Below are 19,006 nucleotides of genomic sequence, written 5' to 3'. Positions count from 1 at the left end.
CGCAGGCTGGAGGTCCGGTGCCCACGACGTGAGGTTCCTCATGCTGGGACCTCTCACGTGCCCTGTGAATGGCCAGATGTTAACCTCTGTCCTTTCCAACTGTAAAATAGGAGTCTGATTATTTTATTACTGCATATTTCATAGAGATATATGAATATAAATGAAATATTAAACTTAAAAAATTCATCTCCAATTATGTAAGTTTTTGATATTGAAAATGTATGATGGAGAAATGTATGTATAGTTGTTCTGTGACACTTTTCATCTCTTCTTATTACTGTCTTTATTTAGGCTCAGCTACTTCAGTGTTAGAATTTCTGTCTCAAAAAGACAAAGAGAGAATCAAAGAAGTGAAGCAGGCAACCGACCTTAAAGCGGCTCAACTCAAGGCCAGGAGTCTGGCCCAGAATGCCCGAAGCAGCAGACCCCAGCCCTCCACGCCAGATGCTGGACACTGCTCTTGGCACGTGCCACTGGGTGGCGCGACAGCCACCGCAAGAGCTAGCAACTTCAAACCTTTCGCAAAAGATCCCAAAAAGCAAAAACGATACGAAGAGTTCTTACTGCATATGAAACAGGGTCAGAAAGGTGGGTGCTAGGCCTGGATCTCCCACTTCTCAGCCAGGCAAGGGTAGCGTTCTCACTGTTCTCATCCTAGTCCCAGCTTTAAAGTTAAGATTTCCTATTCTGTCAGTGTTTTTGCCTCATCCTGCTGCAAACAGTGCATAGGTTTCAGGCCCTGGCTCTTGACCTCAGAAAGCAAGAACAACTAGCTTTTGTTTCTCTATGTCTCAGGCCCAAAGATAGCTATTTGAGTAGAGAACGTGCCTATGCCTTGGCATGGCTAATGCTGAATTACAGACCATTTGCTGTTTGCAAACGCTTGGCTTCTTTAAGTGTTGCATTTCACATTTCACACCAGTGCCATCTCCCGCTTTATCTTTAGATCCTAACTCTCCAGTCCTAATCATAAATTGGACTTAGAAAGGTAGTTGGCTGTTGAACCATTACATGGGGGGGAAATCACTCTGTGATCCACCAAGTAAAGATGGCGAGGATAAGGAGAGAGACTGCCATTACATGCAGTAGTCCTTGTGAGAGGCTGTCAGCTAATCGTGTTGTTTTTCAAAAACAGATCTTTGGGGAATATAAATTCCATTTATTGTGCCTTTACTCTCCACTAACAACCCATATCACTAATGTTTATTTGTTAAATTAAAAAAAAAGGTTGGGGACAAGAGTGTTTTCCTGCCCAAACATAGAGATGTAGTTGGATGAACTTATCACTGTCTGGGGGTGGTGACAAGTTCCTTGCTTCTGAACGTTTAACCAAGCATTAGCCTCCCAGATTGTTCTCTCTTTTATATTTGGTAGACAGAATTGAGTAAGAGCATCACGTTGAAGGAAAGAGGAATATTACCTGCCAAGTACCTCCCCCTGAGATGCACAGGGAGGTAGTGGTGCCCAGCAGGTGTTCTCCTTTAAGCCCCGTGTTTTTCCTAGAAGTGAAACCGTTTCTGGTTCTCTGCACCGCAGACGCCCTGGAGCGCTGTCTGGATCCCAGCATGACCGAGTGGGAGCGCGGCCGGGAGCGGGACGAGTTTGCTCGGGCGGCCCTGCTGTACGTGTCTTCCCATTCGACCTTGTCCTCCAGGTTCACTCACGCCAAGGAGGACGATGACTCAGACCAGGTTGAAGTCCCTCGAGACCAGGAGGTCTGTTGCCATCCTGTCCCTACCTGGTGACCTTCAAAATGAAAACACTGTATAGCCAAATACTTTAAATCCCTCAGTGAAAAGATCAAAATATATGTTGCATAGTAGAGTAGGAAACTGTTTTATGCCTTAGTTTCCAACGTAGCTGAGCAAAATGTTACAGCAGGAGCTCTTTCGTAGTTCTGGAAGATTGCTTGACAATTTTTATATGGAAGAGCGGTCAGGTCAAATGAGTGACCACTTGATGAAACAGAATGATGTCTTTTCCCAGAACGATGTCGGTGACAAACAGTCAGCCGTGAAGATGAAGATGTTCGGGAAGCTCACCCGAGACACGTTTGAGTGGCACCCTGACAAGCTTCTGTGTAAGAGGTTTAATGTCCCTGACCCTTATCCAGAGTAAGTTGGATAAACCTGCCGGTGTACAGCAGTACGAAACGTTCATCACGTCAAAGCCAACTTTCCTCTTACATACTCACATAAACTGCCTTTTCCTAAATGAACTTCCTTGTATATCGGTGGAGGTGCAAATTTGCAGATTTGCTTTAGTAAATTACTGCTATAATTTGTTACTAAAAAGACAAACACCCAGATGGCAAACCTCACTTTGTCTCGAAGATACAAAACTCAGATACATCTCGTCACAAAAGTGTAGCGCCCCTCCTGCTTGCTGCCTTTTTAATGCTGCTCACGTGGCTTCTATTTAAAGTGCTACTGATGGTTTCTAATTCTCTGATGCTGTTTATGAAAGTTCAACACCTTCATATCTGATTTTAAACACTTCACAAAAGCATATACAGTTGAACCAGAGACTCTGTCATAAAATTTAGGTATATTTTTATCGGTAGAACTTTTCCTTAATGACGATCCATTTTCACAGTTAAATTCTTGCCTCTGGCTGGGCAAGGCCAGCCTGTAATCCTAGCACTCTGGGAGGCTGAGGCAGGCAGATTGCTTGAGCTCAGGAGCCGAAGACCTAAGCAAGAGCGAGACCCCTCTACTATAAATAGAAAGAAATTAGCCAAACAACTAAAAATATAAAAAATTAGCTGGGCACGGTGGCGCAGGCCTGTAGTCCCAGCTACTCGGGAGGCTGAGGCAGGAGGATCACTTGAGCCCAGGAGTTTGAGGTTGCTGTGAGCTAGGCTGACGCCACGGCACTCTAGCCTGGGTAACAGAGTGAGACTCTGTCTCCAAAAAAAAAAAAAAAAATGAAGTGATTATAAAAATTCTTGCCCTTACCATAATAAGGAAGAAAACTCAGTACACCTCTAGGCAACCATTCTGAATTCTCAAACTGCCTTGAGAAGCAAAAGCATCTTAGGGGAGCTTCTGGCCACACAGAATAGCTGGTGGGAAATGTGAGATGGAAAGTGGATTTTATCCTGGCAGTTGTTATTAAAACGATATCCTTCTTTTCAACTCTCAGTTCCACTGTAGTTGGCTTACCAAGAGTGAAGCGTGACAAATACTCAGTCTTCAACTTTCTGACCCTGCCAGAGCCGGCCTCCTTGCCCACAACTCAAACACTGAGTGAAAAAGCGCCACAGCACCAAGGTCCCAACAGTGAGTAGGGGCTCCCCCGGGTCTCGGGCCGACCAGGGCGTCACCCTTAGCCCGCTGGGAGGACAAGGTAAAGGGCCGTCTGGTCCTCAAGGTGCACATGGTGCACTCTCCCTCTGTAAGAGACTCACTCGCATTAATAAATGAGCTCATGTTGGTCCAGATGTTTACGCCCTGGGGTTGACGCTGCCTCTGCCACAGCCCTTGCCTCACACAGCACGCAGCCCGTGGCAGACACACTGATGTCCTAAGGGCATGGAAGAGCAGTGGTGAAGAACTGGCCTTCTGCTTGCTAAAATTCTGACGTGCCTGTGTCCTACCTTTTAGAATCAAGGAAACCATCCAGGTGGGATACATCTCAACAAGAAAAGAAAGAAGATTCCATTAGTGAATTTTTAAGTTTGGCTCGATCAAAAGTTGGTCCACCTAAACAAGAGTCCAGTCCCTTGGTAAACAAAGAGAAAGAGTGTGTGCCGGAATCACTCTCGGATAAGGTATTTGGGGCTTCCAGGTTCTCTTTGCCAGGCTGTGGCCTTTGCCTTTCTCTAAGGCGATGCTTTCTCCTCATCACTCGGTAGCAGGGGCAGCCCCCTGGGAAGGGCCAGGAACACCCCGGGCTTTGTGGGCCCCGCAGTCCCTGTCGCAACCATTCATTTCTGCTGTGGAGTGCAACAGAAATAGTCAAATTTGTGAACCACTGGGTATGAAACTCTATTCACGGTGACAAGCAGCAGGTCGGATTTGGCCCATGGGCTATAGTTTGCTAACACCTGCTTTACAGTCTAACAATTCAATCATAGCTTTAGTCATTTCAGGAGAGGTGTATAACTCTCTCCCTAGCATGGCTATTACTTAGCTTAACCGTAGAAGCAAAATTCAATGTATTTGTGTTGGACAATATAATTTGCCAAATAGTAAGTATTCTCTTGCAGAAAAAAGAGAGAAAATATCCATTGGAGTTGTTAAAATTACTGTTTTAATGATTAAAAGTTAAACTTAATTTCTAACAATAGCTTCATTTAAAAATGGTTGTTATATTTAAAAAATTTGAGTTTACTTTGTGTGGGGTTTGCTGAGTTGCTTGAGTCTCTAAGTTTGAAAACAGGACAGAGAGGCACTGGGCTCTACCATGTGCATCCTTTGCAGTTCCAATTAATGACCAGTCTCCATGAGAGGCTCCAGTTGCTTTGAGCTAATCAACACATTCTACAATTATTGACCCAGAAACCCCACAAAAACCAATGCTGTGTGAGCAATCATTGCTTAGTTAGGTGGTGTGTGGTTCTGGATACCCATGTACACGAGCGTAAACATAGATACGTGTGCGTGTGCATCTGTGAGTGTGTTCTAGAATGTTTGCTCCTTTTACCCTTGTTTCTTTCTTCCTAACTCTCACTTCACTGCTAATACAGGTGGTGAACAAAGGTGTGGATCCGCAGACGGAGGGGGAAGAGAGCCGCCCGTCCATGGACTTGTTCAAGGCCATATTTGCCAGCTCCTCGGATGAGAAGTCCTCATCCTCTGAGGATGAGCAGGGTGGCAGTGACGACGATCAGGCCGTTACTGGGGAAGCCAACTTCCCAAGTTCCCAGGAGACCGACTTAGGGGAAACATCGTCTGTGGCACAGGGTCCGTCAATGTTTCAGACTTGGGGATCTGAGGGAGGAAAGGGTGGTGTCTCCCGGGAAGCTGCTGCTTGGTTTAGTCTACAACTTTAAACCAGGATAACTAGCAATCAAGGATGTCTAATCTTTTATGTTTCTAATTGGATGGAGCAGAGTTTTTTTTTTTTTTCTATCTGGTATAAGTCTTTATTTTTTAGCTAGCTGTGTTTGGTAATTTTCCAACTTATCCTAGGTGAGAAGAATTAAAAAACAGAAAAAAATTTCATTTAAAAAGATAGCTATTTTTTAAAAAAACCTAGCTGATGTGAGGATTGTTAGGGAACATTTTGGTCATGAAGTGTGCGGGGCTTCTGCCTGCTTTCCTCGCCGTACCACAAATCGTGCGCTCCGGATCAACAATCTGGCGGGCACTGCCTGGGGCATAGTAGGTCTCAGTAAACGGTATCTGTTCCCGTTGCTGTAGGTCTGACACTGGGTTAGCAGCCTCTCCTACTTGTTTTGTCCACCTCTGCCAGGAGTTTCAGGCCCAGAAAAGGGGGGCCTCTGGCACTTGCAGGGGAGAGAGAGTTTTCAGACGCCTGGCTGGGTGGGCACACTTTGCCAGGTAAGCCTTGGCGTGTTCTGCCTGCGCCTGTCAGTTGATGGTGCACTTGGGTGTAATTTTTAAGGGGCTTTCTCCAAAAAGTTATATAGAAATATAAAGTATTTTTTAGTTTGACAGTTCTCATCATAAAAAAAAAGAAATATAAAATTTTCTTTCTCCTTGGCTGATTGCAAATAGCAGCCTATTTCTTTTTTTCGATGGAAAAAAATGTATTTTTTTAATTACAAAGTCATATGTACTTAAATTTTAAAATTTTAAAAGTATGGGAATATAGAAAGCTTGAATCCTTTGTAATTCTACTTCCCAGAAATAATCACTGTTAATGCTTTCATGTGTTTTCCAGACTTTTTCCATTTTTATATCTCTTCTGTCTGAAAACAGTAAAAAACAAGGTTATTGTGAACACGATCATTTAGCTTCATTTTTTTTCTTTGATAAGTGATATTGAGTGAAATTAGTCTCCTGCAGTTTTCTGGGCTGGGACATAGTCTTATATCCCTGTTTATACGTTCTTATTTCTTCTCAGATGGCCCTTCCTCGGGGACATGTTTTGACCCCTTAGGTCTCAGGGGACTCGGAGTGCGTGCCCACTGGTCCCGGATGCACGTGGTCTAGCTAAGCAAAGTGGTGAAGAAAAGCACACGTGATCTGGTGGCAACAGACATTAACGAAAGGCTCAGACACATTAATATTGGGCAAATGAACGACATTAATACCCTGGTGTTTTTCAGCTCTTGAGCCAGCACCCCAGGAGCCGGCACTTTCCTTCCCGATACGAAAGATGCAGATCGATGAAAGGGAAGAGTTCGGCCCACGCCTGCCTCCTGTCTTCTGCCCCAGTGAGTGCCCGTCTCTTTGGTTCGCCTCTTTGCATGGACACATGTCTCCCCTGCGATGTGGCAGCTCTAATAGTGCTGTTATGCCTGCCCCTTCAATCCACACGAGGCCATGGGACAGGAGGCCATGAGGGGACCAAGCTGTTCCCAGGCAGGCTTTGAAGCCCGGTGTCTCCACCTAATGCCTGAATGGTGGTTGTTGCTGTGTAGCTTCAGAGACCTTTAAACTTTTTTCTCTTCATTTTAGATGTTTACGGTAGGGTCCTAAGTATCTTAAATTTTGTCACTTACAGAGATAAAACTTTTCATGTCTGACAGAGCTTAATGAAAACAGAAAGGAAGAAAAAAGTAAAAATCTAGCATGCAAAGATGGGAGGGGAATTGCAGGGAGAAGGGTATTTTAAGACTCTTTTTTCCTTTGACTAATATAACAAATAAAATAAAATCTGTTGTTTCAGAAGTTAATACAGCCCACCCCCTCCCACAGTATCTATTAACAACTTCTGTGCAGTGCCATCTTTTTTTTTTTTTTTTGAGACAGAGTCTCACTCTGTTGCCTGGGCTAGAGTGAGTGCCGTGGCGTCAGCCCAGCTCACAGCAACCTCAAACTCCTGGGCTTAAGCAATCCTCTTGCCTCAGCCTCCCGAGTAGCTGGGACTACAGGCATGCACCACCATGCCCGGCTAATTTTTTTCTATATATATTTTTAGTTGGCCAGATAATTTGTTTCTATTTTTAGTAGAGAGGGGTTCTCGCTCAGGCTGGTCTCGAACTCCTGACCTCGAGCGATCCACCCGCCTCGGCCGGATTACAGGCGTGAGCCACCGCGCCCAGCCTGCAGTACCATCTTAAATTGGCATTTCGTGTTAAAATATGTAGACTGGGTTATCTTCTCCTTAAGGGCTGGGTTAATGAACTTCTGTAAGATGGCCCAGATGTACAAATAACATATGACTTTATTATTCACTTTATAGTTTCCTACAGTACCCACGTACAAATATAAAAAGCAGAGACAAAAAAGCATGAAGTTTTGAAAAATTTCAGTGAAAATATTTCTCATTTGCTTTAGTAATTCAGATCCTTAGTTTAAAATTGGTGTCAGCATTTGAGAGCTAAGTTGTTTGTGTTCTTTTCCCATAATGCCCTTGATACCCTTATAACAGTTAATAACTTAATTTGGTCTATGGGTTATTTAGGGGAATGGTTTTCCAAAAACTAGCATTAAAAGAAAAGTTTGGGGAGGTCAAATTTTGAAAAATCTGACAAACTGTAGGACTAGAAAGTCACAGGCGCCTCTTAACTGGGTTTGGAAAATATGCAGACTACTGAAGCATCTTGAAAAAAATGATCCAATGACTCGCCCTGCTTCTACTGTTGTGAATTTTTGTTTTGATTGGCAATTAATGACCCATGAACACATTTTGGTCTGAATTTGGAGACAGAGAATCTCGGCACATGCCTCTGCTTTAGTTACTTTTAATGATTACGTACATTATGTTGTTTTGATGCCACTTTTTCAGTGTTTCCACTTAAAAGACAAATTCTTATAAAACGTATTTTTGTAAAGAGAGGATAATGTAAGAAGAGCTGACATTTATGTGCCAGGTTCCGGGCTGTGGTATTCATGTGCATGGTCCTGTCTAATCTATTCTGTGTCCCTAAATGGACAGGGATTCTTATTATGCCCATTTTATACACGGGGAAACTGAGGCTTGGGGATGTCAGGCAATGCACGAAAGATCACAGAGCTGAGACAGCGCTGTGTCCACGTCCAGCCTGTGTCTGAGCTTACCTGAGGATGTTCAGTTACAGAAGGCTTGTGGGCATTCTGGTCTGACTTACCTTCACCTGGCAGATGAGGCTGTGACTGGATGCTGATTGCATCAGCTTTGTTGAAGTGTCTGGCTGCTTTCTAAATACAGCTGCAAAGCGTGTGCTCATCTGTTTGCAGATCAGGCAGATGCAAATCAAAGGGCAAGAGTTCTTCCTCAGCGATACACATCTCTCGTACATCAGGCTCTGATTCAGTAATTTAGGAACTTACTTTTTTTTATAGTCTTTATTTTTCTCCTGTAGGTCCTGTGTTTATTACATTTGTATTTCAGATGCTCGTCAGAAACTTGAGGAACCTCAAAAAGACAAACATAAAAAAACCAAAGAAAAACACAAGACCAAGAAAGAGCACAAACGAAAGAAAGAGAAGGTGAGAGACTTCTGGGTGTGCCAGGGTCAGTTTAGGGTCCGATGCTCCTGCTTCTGCTGGCCAGATGAGCCCCCGGGGGTGGCACAGAACGCCAGTCTCCAGTCGAAGACAGTATCTTGTGACCAAGATGATGCTACACAGGTCTCTCTGGGCCTTAACAAAAATGTTGACATTCAGTACAAATGTTTGATTTTTCAGAAACCTTGTTTTTCTTTCAGAGCAGAATATTTTAATTTGTGCAGTTGTACTTCAAAAAAATTTTTTTGTGAACCTTAAAAAGTAGGAGAAAGGGCATTTAAGGATCTTAGAGCAACGGTTGGGTACCAAATAATAAAGCAGTATTTATTGATTATTCATTCCATGTTAAATGCAAGTATTATTTTGAACATTTCTCAACTTCTTTGTCATTATTACAATTTGAGACTTTAGCCTGTCACTTGCCATTTGAAGTAAAAGGAAACTTGGATAGAAGGAGTAGCCTGTGCTTTCACTGCCTGCCTCTCTTACCTCATCATCCAGGTCTTCTGGGGTTTGGCACGGGCTTCTCAGTAGGTTAATGTCATTGTTGGGTACCCGCAGTGGTCTGCGCTGGTGGGGAAAAAGATGGAAACAGCGCCACTATTGGCTGCCAGGAAAAAGGATTCCCGAGCACGGAGGGTGACTGAAGTTAAAAGGCTTAAACACCGAATCCTTTTGTTCTCACCCGTGTACCTTCTGCGTGCGAACCATCTGCCAGTGTCTAATGTGTGCTTTTCCAGGCTGCGTGCCATCCTGATGTGTAGTTCCTCAGACGCCTAACCAAATAAACCAGTCGTGTTCATGGGAGGTAGCACAGGCAGCTCAAGGTCAAGGTGGGGTCCTGCCCGTGCCTGCTTGGTTCTGTTGTGTCTGTCGCTAGAGGACGGGTCGGCTCAGTGCGCAGAGTTGAGAGTGTGCACAGCCGTCCGCCCCTGGTCTGCCCTTGTTAGGCTAACGCTTGCTCTAAATGAGGTTAAAAAATTTTGGATTTGGCTGGGCACAGTGACTCATGCCTGTAATCTCAGCATTTTGCGAGGCCAAGGTGGGAGGATTGCTTGAGGCTGGAAGTTCAACACCAGCCCGGGCAACATAATGAGACCTGGTCTCTGCAAAAAAAACAATTAGCCCGGTGAAGGGGCATGCACCCGTAGTTTCAGCTACTGGGGAGGCTGAGGAAGGAGGATCGCTTGAGCCCAGGAGGTTGAGGTTACAGTGAGCTATGATTACACCACTGCACCGCAGCCTGGGAGACAGAACAAGACCCTGTCTCTAAAAATAATAATAACAGTAATTTTGTTTTTGAATGACTCCATCAACCAAATGCCTCATTAGCCTTTCATTGTGCAGGATTAGGGAGGAAAACACCCATTTGTCCCCCCACCCCACTTTTTTGTCTTACAGAAAAAGAAACACAGGAAGCACAAACACAAAAGCAAGCAAAAGAATAAAAAATCCGAGAAAAGCAGTAGTTCTGAAAGTACCGAGAGCAGTGACAGCCAGAGCGATGAAGAAGGAACCAAAGACGTGTCACCGCGGGAGCTGCTGAGACGGTAGGCGGTGGGAGCTGGGGTTTCAGCAGCCTCTAAAGGCCTTCTGAATCCTTAATGTACTCGCTTAGGGGCAAATGTCAGAAGTGAGAAATTTGTACATTAACTAGGCTTTTTAAAAAGTTTTAATATTTAATTACATAAGTAATACGTGGGTATATTATCGTTATGAAAATTCAGACCCTACAGATAAAGCTTAACGTGGTTCTTGGTCACTTCTCCAAACCTCCTCTTTCTCCACGGTAACTTCTGCCCTCAGTTTCACGCGTCACCTTCAGGACTGTTTTGTGCAGCCACACACACACGATGCGTGGACATATGTTATACACACAATTTTGTGCACACTTTTCATATAAATAATTTTTATAGCATAAATTTATAGGGTAGGAACATTAATAATGAATAAATAGTGCCAAATTGCTTCCCAAAGTAGCTGTATCCATTTAAATTATGAAAGTTCCTGGTTATTGTATCATTTATAAAAATTACAGAAGTATTTGCCATTACGATGGGTGAAAAATGGTATCACGCTTTAATTTACATTGGCTCGGTTGTTAATGAGGTTGAGCATCGTTTCACGTTGCCCAGTCTTTGCTGCCGGCCCTTCTGTGGACGGCCCTCGAGTGCCTTCCGCTCGCTGTTCTGGTTTCCGTGGCGGTGTTTGTTTCACTGATAGTTAGGTACTGCTTTACTGATTTTAGAAATTAAAAAATATTTCTGAATATTGATTCTTTGTGTTTTAGTGTCTTACCTATCATATGGCTTTTTTTGTTTTTTTTTGTTTTTTTTTGAGACATTCTTGCTCTGTCGCCCCAGCTAGAGTGCAGTGGCGTCAGGACAGCTCACTGCAACCTCAAACCCCTGGGCCAGGCGATCCTCCTGAGTAGCTGGGACTACAGGCTCGTACCACTGCGCCTGGCTAACTTTTCTATTTTTAGTAGAGACCGGGTCTCACTCTTGCTCAGGCTCAATTGATCCTCCTGCTTCGGCCTCCCAGACTGCTAGGATTACAGGCGTGAGCTACTGTGCCCGGCCCCCAAGGTTTTATTTGTGTGTATATGTATGTATACACACACACACATACACATGTATATACATGTACACACCCCACACACATACACACACACACACACATATGCTTCCCTAATGCTTTTCATAGTTCTGTTTTTGTTTAATCTATTTGGATTGTTTGGTTTTGCTTTTTGTGAACAGAGTGAGGTTCTAACTTGTTTTTCTCCAAGTGGGTAGCCAGTTGTATTAGCGTAAGTAGCCAGCTGCAGTTGAAAAGAACCCCAAATCCCAGTGGCTTAGCACATGAAGCATCACTATAATTGAGGAAGTCAGTGTGGATCCCAGTTTGCTTCCACTTGAGTATGTGGTCTTCACAGGAGGGGCCCGGTTGGAGGATGGCATTTGCCACAGTCCTGCCTGGAAACCGCAGTCTTTGTTTCCACCCACAGCCCATGGGCTGGAGCCAGCTGCGTGGTCCCGCCCAGCCACCGTGGGACTGGGAAGGGGCGAGCCCAGCTGTGGCCCAGGATGAAGGGGGAAACATCGGGGTAAACCCAGTTCCCCTGGCCCTACCCAGTTTCGTGGCTCCTTCAGGGAAGTGTGACTTGATCGTGTTCTCAATCCTGGTGCCCATATGGGTCTGTTCCTGGAGTCTCTGTTCTCATTTCTCAGCCATTTTGTATCTTTCTGCCCAGTTTGTTTTAATACTGTGGCTTTATAGTACATTTTGCTGTTTGGAAAGACAAGTGTCATCCCTTGTTCTTTTTCATTTATTTCTTTACAATGGACAGTATATTCTCATGATTCAAAAGTGGAAAGGATGTGAGCATGTAGATTTCATCCAGAGTCCCCTGAAGTAGTTGTGCTGGTTCACATGTCCCCGTCCTGGTGTGCGAGTGGTGACAGGGATGGAGGGCTGTGGAGGGCACTGCCGGCACTTGCTCATTTGATCTGCACACCACCCTGTAAGGCCCACACTTGGGTCACTCCATCTCACAGACAGGGAACGCAAGGCACAGGAGGTAAGGTCACTTGCTCAAGCCTGCGTAACCTCACCAACACCTGATTTTATCACTTGTGACCAGTTTTGGCCATCGGAGGAGTCATTCCTACAGGACAACTTGCACCTGCACACCTGGGACACGCAGGCAGAAGCCTGTCAGTGTCCCCCCAGGAGGGTGGGGGGGTCGGGTTGGAGCGTTGTCAGGAAACATGGCCAGATAGCCGTGTGCTGATTAGCGTCTAAAACTTATTGTTAAGAGACCAAAAGTTGAAGAACAGTGTATACAGTCAGTACTGCTGACGTTAGGAAGTCGCCCCGAGGCCTTTGGATTTCCCTGCGCGCACACGTGCATGTATGTACACTCTTGCATAGGAAGACGGCTGGCGGGATTCTCACTGCACATGAGAGCACTTATTTTGGAGGAAGGGCCTGGGATGGTGGAAGGGAGGGTCTGAGGTGTGAAGTGTATTTGAATATTACTCTTGTGGTCGCTAAAGGTGTAGTTCCCACAGCCCCTCACCCCCAAGCCTCCCAGTTGTCCCCAAGAAAGCTGGGGGAGGTGCCATAACCAAAGAAGCACCTTGCTCCACTCCGTGCACCACTATCTGCGTCTGCCTCCTGGAATGGGTGTTTGGTGGCCTCAACCACATGGGTCTTATCTGCACTCCCTGCACCTGGCACGGGGTCTCTCACCTGGCGAGGGCCCCTGATACTGGACCTCAGTGGCAGCACAACCCGGTCTGGTTGGAACCGCAGTCTGCCCCCTCCACCCCCTGCCCAGGAGACCCTGGTCCTGTCGCTCGCTGTAGGTTAGTTTTGCCCATTGTGTGGAATGTGATAAAAATGGAATCCGACAGTTACGTAAACTTTTTATTGCAGAGAGCAGAAGCTCACAGCTCCACACATCTCCACTCCCTGGCTACACTCATGGAGGATGCATCCCCAGAGCAGGGTGTAAATGAGCTCCCTAGAAGCCCCTCCTGTCTCCTACTTACCTTTCCCACTCTCCTCCCCAAAGGTAGCTGTTCTTCTGGCTTCTGTCACCATTGGTTACTCTGGCCAGTCTTTACTGAGAGGAATCGTGTTGTATGAACTCTCGTGTGTCCAGTTTACGAAATGCCTCTGTATCATCTTAAGCAACAGCTCCTGGCTCGTTGTCAGAGCTGTGGAATGTTCCTTTCTGTGAATACACCACAGTGTATTTATCTAGCTTGCGGGCATTTAGCTTTCTACTTTGGGGCTGTGGAGCAGGGACCTACAACCAATGGACCCAGCTCGACTTCGAGTACAGCCGCCACAGACATTCTTGCGTTTATGAAGTTGGGATCTAAGACTGACAGCTTGGGGGCGCTGGGCCCTGGAGTGGACATGTTTTAGTTCCTCCCAAGGTCTTACAGCGGATGAGGTAGGTTAGTGAAACCGGGATTAGAAGTTGCTTTTATACACAGTCCTGATGGGAGATGTGGGTGAGTGAGGCTGTGTGTGTTCTGGGGTAACAGAAGCCACATTTTCAGAATACAGATTAAACGATGCTTCAGCATGGGTGGTCATCCTCTGTATTTATCGGTGCAGAAGTGCCACTCTGACTTGGGGAGCTCTCGCACTCTCAGCCCTCGGGAAGCTGTTTGGTTTTTCAGTTCATGTCTAACTTTCTTTCTCTTTTCTGTTTTCTTTTCCAGGCTGAAATGTCTCCCACTAAGGAGGCAGTAATTGAATTCTGCCTAGCCTTGTCCCAGAATCACATCTCTTCCATGATGGAAGCTCGTTGATTGTTCAGTTAATACATTGTACAGATTGTATTTATATGTAAATTCCTGCTGTAAAATAATTTTTAAAACCTTGACATTTCAAAGACTGCCTTGAAAGGTTGCAGAAATTGATTTCTATTTTTAAGTTCACTTAGTGTCAGGGGAAAAATCCAGACTGAACAGTTTAATTAAAATGGAATTTTTCTATTTTCTTCTTGATTTTTTAATTTCCAGAAACTTTAAAAGTAAATGAAAAGTGAAGGCTTTTCTCTGGTTTTGTGATGAAGGGAGCTGAGTCCAGATAAGGACAGCCCAGACTCTCTGGAGGACACCTGGGAGAGGGAGGTGGGCGGTTTCCTTCCTGCTGCCTCAGGCTCTCAGGGTAGATGTCCCTGAAGCGTCTGGGGTAGGCCTGGAGACCAAGTGCGGGAATCACACACTGCTGGGTCACATGGCTCTAGGTCCCAACTCTGGGACCACCCCATGTGCACTGAGGAGACCTTTTCAAAAAGTAAAGTGTAGAGGGTCTTTACATTAGGAAAGTCACTTCACAGATGAGAACAATTTTAAAAGGAGAAAGAAGAAGGAAGAAAATCACTTCTAGTTTTACCACCCCAGAGGTGACAAGCCCTCAATATTTTTGAATAATTCCATTTAGTCTTTTTCTTTCTTTTATTTTTTTCTTTTTGAGACAGAGTCTCACTCTCACTGTCTGGCTAATTGGCTAATTTTTTTTATTGTAGTAGAGATGGGGTCTTGCTCTTGCTCAGGCTGATCTCAAACTCCTGAGCTCAAGGGATCCTCCTGCCTTGGCCTCCCAGAGCGCTGGGGTTACAGGCCTGAGCTGTCACCATGGGTCCAGTCTGGCCTTTTTCTAGCCATGGGACTATTATCTGACTAGTGGTGACATTTTGATCTCGGTTACTTCCACGGGCATCGTGAAAGTTTCCTCACGCTCTTATGAGGGGGGTGAACCCACCCCCTATAGCTGCATCCTGTTTTGTGCAGGGGTCATTCCACAACTTACTGGCCGTCTGTCTGTCGTTGACAGGAGGGGGTTGGCCAGGAGCCCCAACACGGCAAAGGACACAGAAATCACCCTGTGCCAGGGAGCTGGGAAAACCCGAAGGGAGAGCAGGAGGGTAGGGCCCTGGTTTTGCCCGCTCGTGCCTCACTGCTCGCGTCCAGAACGCGAAGCCAGTTTGCGCGGGCCGAGGGCCCGGTGCGCGGTGCCGGCGCGCGGAGCCACCGTTCCGGCCAGGCCTGCGGGCAGCCCCCCGACCGGGGCTCCGAGATGGCCTCCCGGCCGCCGTGTCCGGGGACAGCCCCGGAGCAGGAGCGCGGGCCCGCCGCTTTCGGGCCCGGGCCAGAGCGCAGGCTTCCCGCAGGCTGTCCTGGAGCGTCGTGGTGAGAGACGTGGGCTGCTTCAAGCTGTCGGTCCCCGACAGGGAACCGAAACCTGCTGCTGCCCACCGTCGACCCCCCTGGCCTTGGACAAGCAGTTGCTGCCCGCTGCCCAAGAAACACCAGATACCGGTGGAGACGTCCTGGGGCGATCAGGAGCCCCTCTCCAAGGTCAGAGCCGCCCGTGGGGTGGGGGCCAAGTGCGCCGTTCCCCACACGTGGGGAGGGTGCTCCGGCTGGCAGGGGACCCACTGCGGGCCCACCTGGCTTCACCAGGCCCCCCCGTGAACCCCTGGGCCCCCCTGGGTAGCACATACAGTGGGCAGGGCCGGCTGCCCGCGCTGCTGCCCTGGGGGATGAGGACCTTCCGCGGGGCAGCGCATCGAGACCCAACCCGAACTGAACCCGGACCCTGCGGTCTCGGCCCAGCTGCCCCCCGCGACGCTCCTAAAGGCAGGCCCAGGGGCGGCGACGGGGCTCCGTCCCCCGTCCGTGAGATAGAGTCAGCCGAAGAAGAAACAAAACTTAGAATAGTCAAAGTAAATAAATAAACACAAACCTAACCTCACGACCTTGTATTCCCGGCGATGTTCGAGACATTAGTCCGTAAAACCAAGGCTGGTGGCTGGGAGAGGAAAATAATCTGAACAGAGAGAATGCTCGGGAACGCAAGAGGATTTCCAAACTCAACTCCTGCATGAAGGCTTTCAAATCAGAGCAGAAAACTGAAACAGAACATTAGAAAAGAAGCTCATGGATTATCTCAGAGGCAGAGAAAACATGTAAAGAAACAGGGGCTAAGAGAGAGAAGCGGACAGGCGTAGAGGAAAGTTCTAGAAGAGCCAGTATGCACATCAGAGGTGTTGGAGAGCCGGGGAGTGGGAGGAGGAAGAGCAACACAGGAAGGAGACAGTGAGCTGAGGAAAGACTGGGGTGCTCTCCCGGAGAGAGCAGTGCAGGGCTGGCAGGAAATAGAAACCCGCAGCTGGCAGGTGCCTGGACTGCAAGGATGAGGGGCAGACGGAAGAGCTGGGGTTGCACTGAGATGCCGGGCTTCTCCAGCTTCTCCAGCTTCTCCAGCCGTCGGAAGACCCGGTAGGTCGGAGTCAGCAGGAGTTGTCAATGGGCTGACAGCTCCCTGCTCTAGAGCAGAGTATTGGGGGTCCTCCACGGGGAAGGCTGTGTTTCAGTGCTTTGCTGGGCTTCTAGTTGTGATATTCTGGTTTTCAAGTAAGATGAAAGAAGAGTGCAGAAATTGTATTTTGCTTGTTTATATTTTTAATACATCCCCAAGGCTCAAATTCAATAGGTATAAAAGTTTTTTACAACGAAAAGTATCCCCAGCACTCTTGTCCCCCAACTCTCCCATTTTTCTATAAAGGCAACAAATGTTTCTAGTTTCTTCTGTATCCTTACAGAAGTATTTTTTGCACATAGCAGCAGGTGTACTTGAACACTTGGGGAAATATTTCCCACCACTTTTTTTTTAACATAAGTGGAAGCATATCTTACACCCATTCTGCACCTTTTAATTTTTTTACTTAGTGTATTTTAGAGATCTTTCCCTACCAGTACATAACAGATTCCTTGTTCTTCTTCTTTTTTTTGATAAATATATAGTATTACATGGGATAGCCATCCCTTGATTTATTTAACCAGTCTGCTATGAATGCACATTCAATTGGGAATTCTAAGAGGAAGGTTTGTGAACTAGAGTCTTCTACCTGGCCAGACTGCTGATTCCTAATAAAGGCAACAGAAAGACATTTTCTTCAGAGCTGCAAAGACTCAGAAAAAATGCCTCTCTTTGAGGAAAGAACTACTCATGGGAGCACTCCAGCAAAGACTGAAAAATCAGAATTAAGAACACAAGTAAAAGAAAGTGCTTTAGAATAAAGAGAGGGAAGCAATGACTGAAAACAGATGTTTATGTACTGCGGTTAATGTGGTTGTATAGCTCAATGGAAATGTAAACAAGCGATCCTTTCTATTTTATTTTTTTACTTTTCTTTTAGAGACAGGGTCTCACTCTGTCACCCAGGCTGGAGTGCAGTGATGTCATCGTAGCTCACTGCAGCCTCAAACTCCTGGGCTCAAGTGATCCTCCCGCCTCAGCCTCTCAAGTAGCTGAGACTACAGGCAGTGCTATCACCCCCTGCTAGCTTTTTTATTTTTATTTTTGTAGAGGCTGCTTTTCTATGTTGCTTGGGCTTGTCTCCTGGGCTGAAGGGATCCTCCCACCTCCACCTCCTGAAGTGCTGAGATCACAGGCGTGAGCCACTGCACCCAGCTAACAAATGATCCTTTAAAACAAAGGTGCACAATGCAAAAAGAATAATGTTCCAAGACTAATATTCCAGATAACTTCATCGACATCTCTGAGATGATTTGTTAAAGAACATTCTCAATAGTGTTTCATTCCTTCCTCGTTAGTGTTGAGTTTAAAAAATCACATACAGATATATAGTGTTTCATTCTTGGTCTTGATTTAATGCACACTCACATACAGATGAATCACATGTGTTTTTAATAATTGAAAACCTCCCCCCATTTAGGATGGCCTTACAGACTGTTCCGAATCTGGCAGGTGCATCTCCCTGTCCCCTGCTTCCCTCTGTCTTGCTGACTGGTGGAGCAAACCCGGCCTCAGGGGTCCTCGTTGTCAGGCTCTGTTCAGAGCCTCCCTCCAGGGGACGTCACCTCTGGGCAAGCCTTCCCTGACCCCCCTCTAGAAAGCCCGGGTCACTGGTCTCTTCCTCAGCTCTTGTCCTGGCCAGAAGCCCCTGCCAGGCGCCCCACCCCCACGCCGGCCACCTCCTCGCGCTCGGTGGGGCTTGCTTGGTGCCCGCTGGGACCAGGCCCGACACGCGGGGGCGCTCAAGACCCACTTGTTGAGTAAAGGAACGCGCGCTGCGCTTAATGAGGAAAGAACCAACGTTTTTGTTTTACGCAAATCGGACGCTCCTCTGCGCAGGTTTCTCGAGCGCCTCTGGAACGTATGCGCGTTTGGAACCTCTCTCCGCAGCCGCTTGAGTCCCCCCTGCAGAACGGATGCCGACCATGGGACACAGAAACAAATCTGAAAGGTGGTCCCCAAAAGGCCCGCGCCGGGGGCAGCGGGATTGTCCCCCTCTTGCTGCTGTGCTTTTCCAGGACGGAATTCTGGCTTTGTAAGGAGAGAAAAGAACCAAATCCGACGGTGCTGCGTCCGGCCAGGGCCCGCTGAACAGGCGGGGCCGGGGCCGCCGGGGCGGGGGTCGGGGCCCGGGAGCCGCGGACTGGGGCGTCCCGTCCCGGGCCCGGGGCGGTCCCTTGGCAGCTGCTCCCCGGACGCCGGACCCCCGGCCCGTGCTCCCCGCGCCCTCCGCCCGCCCGTTTCCCTGCTGCCCCTGGCGGCCAAGCGCGCGTCCCCTCGTCCCCGTGTCTCCTGGTGGCCAGCCTGCTTCCCCGTGGCTCCGCGTCCCCATGTCCCCACGTCCCGTGGCCCCGCTCCCCCTAGAGGCGAGGTGTCCTCTCTGCGTGACTCCAGACACCCCGCCTGACCCGCACCCCGCAGGCCCCCGCCCTGCACGCCGGCATCCCCTCATCCCCGCGCCTCCCGCAGTCTTGGTGCGCCCCGCACCGGCGCTGCCCGGAAGCGATGCCCAAGCCGGTCGCGGTCCCCGCATCCCAGGTCCCTCGCTGCTCTCCCGGCCCCGCAGCTCAGCATCCTCACGTCCCCGCAACGTC

The 19,006-nt window shown here is 47.6% G+C and overlaps 1 protein-coding gene across 3 annotated transcripts in view; it reads left to right on the top strand.

Moving 5' to 3' along the window:
* GPATCH1 (G-patch domain containing 1) overlaps positions 1-14,084 on the top strand; it is a 36,140-nt gene extending 22,056 nt beyond the window's left edge. For 2 of the 3 annotated variants that reach the window (XM_045531896.1, XM_045531897.1), the window contains exons 11-20: positions 292-588; positions 1,537-1,715; positions 1,987-2,114; positions 3,145-3,281; positions 3,606-3,772; positions 4,691-4,907; positions 6,239-6,346; positions 8,449-8,546; positions 9,966-10,114; positions 13,805-14,084. In XM_045531896.1, coding sequence (XP_045387852.1) covers positions 292-588; positions 1,537-1,715; positions 1,987-2,114; positions 3,145-3,281; positions 3,606-3,772; positions 4,691-4,907; positions 6,239-6,346; positions 8,449-8,546; positions 9,966-10,114; positions 13,805-13,835 — 1,511 coding nt within the window. In that variant the 3' untranslated portion in view covers positions 13,836-14,084. Of the gene's footprint in view, positions 1-291; positions 589-1,536; positions 1,716-1,986; positions 2,115-3,144; positions 3,282-3,605; positions 3,773-4,690; positions 4,908-6,238; positions 6,347-8,448; positions 9,616-9,965; positions 10,115-13,804 lie in introns of those variants that run through there. The other variant, XM_045531895.1, reaches the window with a different exon arrangement.
* Positions 14,085-19,006: the final 4,922 nt, after the last annotated feature.

Source organism: Lemur catta, chromosome 19 (assembly GCF_020740605.2).
Source record: "Lemur catta isolate mLemCat1 chromosome 19, mLemCat1.pri, whole genome shotgun sequence".
NCBI classification, from domain to species: Eukaryota; Metazoa; Chordata; class Mammalia; order Primates; family Lemuridae; genus Lemur; species Lemur catta.
This window is presented reverse-complemented; position numbering and strand designations above follow the sequence as displayed.